The 5,523-nt window shown below is 42.1% G+C and overlaps 1 protein-coding gene across 1 annotated transcript in view; it reads right to left on the minus strand.

Annotated features, from left to right (window-relative positions):
* The window catches only part of CCAR1 (cell division cycle and apoptosis regulator 1), a 63,011-nt gene that overhangs the window by 20,891 nt on the left and 36,597 nt on the right, over nt 1-5,523 (minus strand). The window contains exons 13-14 of the mRNA XM_018572009.1: nt 2,603-2,716; nt 583-749 (exon numbers count right to left, since the gene is read on the minus strand). Of these exons, the coding sequence (XP_018427511.1) occupies nt 583-749; nt 2,603-2,716 (281 nt within the window). The remainder of the gene's footprint in view (nt 1-582; nt 750-2,602; nt 2,717-5,523) is intronic.

Consider the following 5,523-nt stretch of genomic DNA (forward strand, 5'->3'; position numbering starts at 1 on the left):
TAGAATGCATTGAACATAAGAACCTAGTTCTCTTGCAGCACATCAAGAACAGCTAGCTCTGGGTTGTCTACTAAAAGAAAATAAAAAAAACACCATTATATAAAGGCCATTGATTTTCTTCAGGTAAGTCGAAGCATTGTTTCGAATACAGTATATAAGACAGAATGAACGGTTGTCAATACTGAACTTTACAGAAATTTGCAGGAATGTATATGGACAGTACTCTGTATTATCAAGCACGTTCACATTAGGCAATGCAATTTCAGCAGAAAAATAAAATTTTGCAGAGGAGTGTCAACAAAGCTCGAAATACCATTAGAAAACACGGCAACACAACTGGGTTTTTAGATCGTGTAAGACAGGATCTTCTGGGACGATCTGCAGCTGAGCATAAAAAAAAAAAAAAAAAAAGTCTTCATAATACACAGAAATATTATTAAAATAGCAATATAAAAAGTCCCCCGCTACTCCTCTGTACCAGACCGACATACCAAATCTGGCATAACCAGAGCACCTGCATAGCTTGAGGGAAGGGAAGCCGTTGATAAGGGAGGCATGTCCCGGGGTAAGAAATGTACTTACCACTGTGTACACAAGCTCAGGTCAATGCCAGTCAGGGCCTTACAACAGCGCACAGCAGTTTTGATGAGTACTGAAGGGTCTTTATCTGGATACAGTCCATCCAATGAAGGAGACCAGTGTCCTCCTATTGCCATTGCCTCATCCTTACCCTTCATTCCCACTAAAAACTGTAAGAGGAAACACATGCAGGCATCTTTGAACATTTAAGCCTGAACCACTGAATCAATACAATACTAAGTCACACACCGTTTTTCCACAAAATGTATAGATCATATATTAGTATCACAGCAGCATTCCTAAAAACCCACAGCAATAAAAAAAAAAAAAAAAAAAAAAAAAAAAAAAAAGTCACACACCGTTTTTCCACAAAATGTATAGATCATATATTAGTATCACAGCAGCATTCCTAAAAACCCACAGCAATAAATAAAAAAAAAAAAAAAAAAAAAAAAAAAAAAAACAACCACAAGCCAACAGGTCTGACTCTTAAATAAATCTTCCCAATAACAGCAAAGGGATTTCAAAAAATGTTTGCATATATGAGTGCTTTACATTACATCACGTGTTTCAAAGTGGCTTTACAGACCCTGTAAATGTCAGTTGTAATTCTGCTGTATGATAGGTTTACAGTATTAGAGGGCTCATTCACACCCAATGTGTTGGAGCTGCGCAGCCACAATGTAAAACAAGGCAATTTACCCTGTTGCAGATAGGCTCAGTTCACACCACCACACTGCTGTGGTGTTTGCTGAAGCACGGCATGCAGTACTTTTTTTTTTTTTAACCACAGTGTGATTCTCTACAACCTCATTGCCCTGCGCCCATAGAACTTACTGAAATGTCACTTTTGACATTTCAATAAAGTTCTAACAATTAAAAAAAAAGGAAACTTTATTTCGATCACCAGCTGACGCGTGGTGTAGCGAAGCCGTTGGTGTGAATGGGCCCTCAAACGGTCCTGTATTGTATGTAACAACACGGAGGGCCCCGCCCACATCCAGGAGCATCTGAGAGACAGGAAGAGCACCGGCTAAGAGGATAAGAAATATTTCTGCTTACTCCCCTACCCCTAGACCCTTGCAGTTTAGAGGGGGACCTACTGGGAAAACAATATTTGGTTTTAGGGATGCACGGATACCGGTATTGGTACCGATACTGGGCATATTCACAAGTACTCATGAAAATGCCCAGATACTAGCCCTTTAAATTTTCCGCGCTTGCTGGGGAACTCACGGCGCCTGCTTACAGCACCTGTTAGAACAGCAGGCGGCCGATCATCTCCTCCTTCTCCCGACCCGCACAGCCCTAGTGAGACCCGCACCTGCCCATGCAGCCCTGGTGAGCAACACACAGTATGTAGATTCATACTATTCTGCATTGCTGGGATTTGTAGTCATCTATAGCTGGTGGTATTCTGCATTGCTGTATAATGTATTGCTGGGATTTGTAGTCATCGATAGCTGGTGGTATTCTGCATTGCTGTATAATGTATTGCTGGGATTTGTAGTCATCTATAGCTGGTGGTATTCTGCATTGCTGTATAATGTATTGCTGGGTTTTGTAGTCCTCTATAGCTGGTGGTATTCTGCATTGCTGTATAATGTATTGCTGGGTTTTGTAGTCCTCTATAGCTGGTGGTATTCTGCATTGCTGTATAATGTATTGCTGGGATTTGTAGTCATCGATAGCTGGTGGTATTCTGCATTGCTGTATAATGTATTGCTGGGTTTTGTAGTCATCTATAGCTGGTGGTATTCTGCATTGCTGTATAATGTATTGCTGGGTTTTGTAGTCCTCTATAGCTGGTGGTATTCTGCATTGCTGTATAATGTATTGCTGGGATTTGTAGTCATCTATAGCTGGGAGTCAGTGGTAGAACTACAGGGGTCGCAGCGTTTGCAGCTGCGTCCGGGTCCTGGCGCTCCACCACTGTCCTAAAATCACCAGTCTGTTTTAAAAAAATAACTGTCACACTACAAAGAAAAAAAAAAAGGTATTGGTAACCTAATTATCCATTTACCTTAATTAGCCTTGCTGGATGCTGGAAGCCTTCTTTAACTTCCGCTGGGTCCTCCGCAAGAGCGCATGATTTGTGGTATAAATCCTCCAAAGATGGACTCGCCAACAACATGACCTAATAGGAGTACCAAAGAAAAGCCAAGTGGGTAATCCTTCAGCAAATATAGTCAGCGTTCTGCATTCTAGAACCCTGTCCTAGATCTAGAACCAGCACACAGTAATGGTATATATAGTATTCTCCAAACAGTCACTTTAAAATCTTCTGAATGCCTAACAAAATGCAGAGTTTACACCTCTATACTATTGTAAAGAAAAATCTTCTACACCCCGTAGTGGGGCTACCCTCACACTGCAAGGGTTAAGTGCTCATTTTGGCCTAGGCTACAAAATAAAGTTATATTCACCCGAACCTCAGAGATGGCCAGCTGTGACAGCGCTTCCTCCAGCCTGTCTCCTCCTCTACTGCAGAGATGGTATGTCCTTCAGAGCCCTCAAGTCCTATACATGGCGTATAGAACGCTATAACTCTGGGACCTTAGGCCGCTGTAATGGATGGGGAGAGAAGACCCAGAGACTGGTCTAAGAGGAAGGCAGCTCGGAGGATCAGATTCATTTTTGAACCTAGATAAAAATGAGCAATTAACCCTTGCAGTACAATGGTTAAGAAAATGTTTTACATGGATTTCTGTTTTAACTCCAATGTTCAATCTGTAGTTCATAACATCTTATTACCGGAAGGTCCTGCAAACACTTCTGGCTACAATCTCCGCGTTACCCTTTTATTTCTGGTTACAGCTCGGCTCCTAATGATGACACAGGCTCCAGACAGGCATATCTTCCAAATGTGTCTTTTCACCATAGGCTATCTTGAGGTCAAGTCTTAGAGATGACGGAACATGCATATCGGTGCCAATGCTGAGCATTTGGGTGAGTACTCATCAGGAAGCCGGCTTCACGCTGCCTAATGACACTGCGAGGCAGCCTGGCTTCCTGACCCATCAGTAAGCCAGGCGGCACGTCATGACCCGCCTCCTGGCTTTCTGTTTGGTCAGGAAGTCAGGCTGCCTCGTAGTGTCATGAGGGAGTGTAAACTCGCATTCGAACCCAGGCAAATCAGGAAGTCGGGTTGTAGGCTATGACCTGCTGCCCAGCTTCCTCGGGATGCCGGCATCGGTATTGGCGAGTATCGAAAAAAAATATCCGTACTTGATACCGCAAAACCGGTATCAGTGCATCCCTAGAATCTACACTTGCCATTCTATGCCATTCAGGGTAAAGTAACAGGTTCACTTTAATGCCTACCTCCCCAGCACCATATACTCCCCTTCCTTTTACTTTCTTGCCACTTTTTAGTTGCTGGAAGTGAAAGGGAAACTGTAAAACTACCAATTACTGGAGTCCTAGTCTACACAGGGCTATGAACACATGTCATCCAGACCTAAAAACAAAGGGGTATTTCCATCAGCTACCAGTGGAGTGGCGGGGGAATAAAAAGTCAAGTATATACTGGGAATGGTATGGGGATTAGAGCAAACATGGCATAACCAGAAGGTATGCTTTAGGTAATGTATAGCATGCACTTTCTGAACACTTTACCAAATGCATCAAAAGAAGAAAAAAAACTTGAGCAACAAACCATAGTCTGCTTCCGATTTGGTTGTTAATACAAACCGTTCAGTTTTGACTTGGCAAGTTGCTCAAATACAGCGAGTGATACTGTAACCTAAGGCTGCTATATTTTTTTAATTATCCTGTAGTGAAAGAATACACTAAAGAGACAAGGAACGTCCAGACAATTTTCTTATTGGGAGCTTGCGTGGCAGCTTGACTGGAGCAAGATCAAAGGGTGGAGTACAAGCAGAAATCGGCATTTGCTGCCAGGGATATGAAGGTTTGTCTGGCCATTACACACTATTAAGAACTGGCGTGTGAAACTACTTTTACTGGCAATTCGGAGCTTGTGAACCTAAAAATTGAGTTTGAAGTATACATTATAAACCCAAATACTACCGTGTTTCCCCGAAAATAAGACACTGTCATATTTTTTTGGCTCAAAAAAAACACACTAGGTCTTATTTTCGGGATAGGTCTTATTTTTTTTTTTTAATGTACAACAATCCAAAGTTAATGCAAATCCAAATCCAAATTAAATAATCCAAAATGGCAAAGTTAAGAATAGGGTGATCAGGGATGCCGTACCTTTCCAAGAGCAATTTGGTAACCAATCGCGCTTTCACTAGTATTCCTCACAGGTGGAGTGAGTTTGGTATCACTCCGCCTGTGACAGGAGAAAGCATCAGCTTATGCGGCTCTGCTCCCTCTGCTGCCGCCTCGCTTCCTCTAGCGCCGGCTTTGTTGGCACCGCTGATTCTCTCCCGAGGCTCTTCAAGTTTCCCCTTATGACACCACTGGCCCTGGGAAAGGTCACAGCTAGGTCTTATTTTCGGGGTAGGTCTTATATTTTAGCAATTCCCAAAAATAGTACTAGGTCTTATTATCGGGGTAGGTCTTATTTTCGGGGAAACAGGGTATATATAGCAGGGAACTCTGGAGTTTGTAGCTCTTTATATTTAAATGATTGAAGGCAGTGGGATATACTGGTTTTACATAATAAAAATATGTTCCATTACAAATGTTTCAGTCACATAGAACTTCTAGGGACATGTCTGTATATTTACTTTTCCCCACCCCATCCCACATGCGCAGACACACGTGCATGTCCCAAGTTAATCCATATACTGGCAGAATGTATGATTTCCTGGCCATTCAGAGAATATGAATGATAACACGAAAACCTTTCTGTCACTCATGGGTAGTGTTTGGCTGAAGCCATTTATTATCAAATCAACTGTGTTTACTCTTTTCCAATCATAATGACAACAGAAACTACCCAAATGACCCTGATCAAAAGTTTACATACCC

Source organism: Nanorana parkeri, unplaced genomic scaffold (assembly GCF_000935625.1).
Source record: "Nanorana parkeri isolate BGI_ZX_2015 unplaced genomic scaffold, ASM93562v1 scaffold1898, whole genome shotgun sequence".
Classification (NCBI taxonomy): domain Eukaryota; kingdom Metazoa; phylum Chordata; class Amphibia; order Anura; family Dicroglossidae; genus Nanorana; species Nanorana parkeri.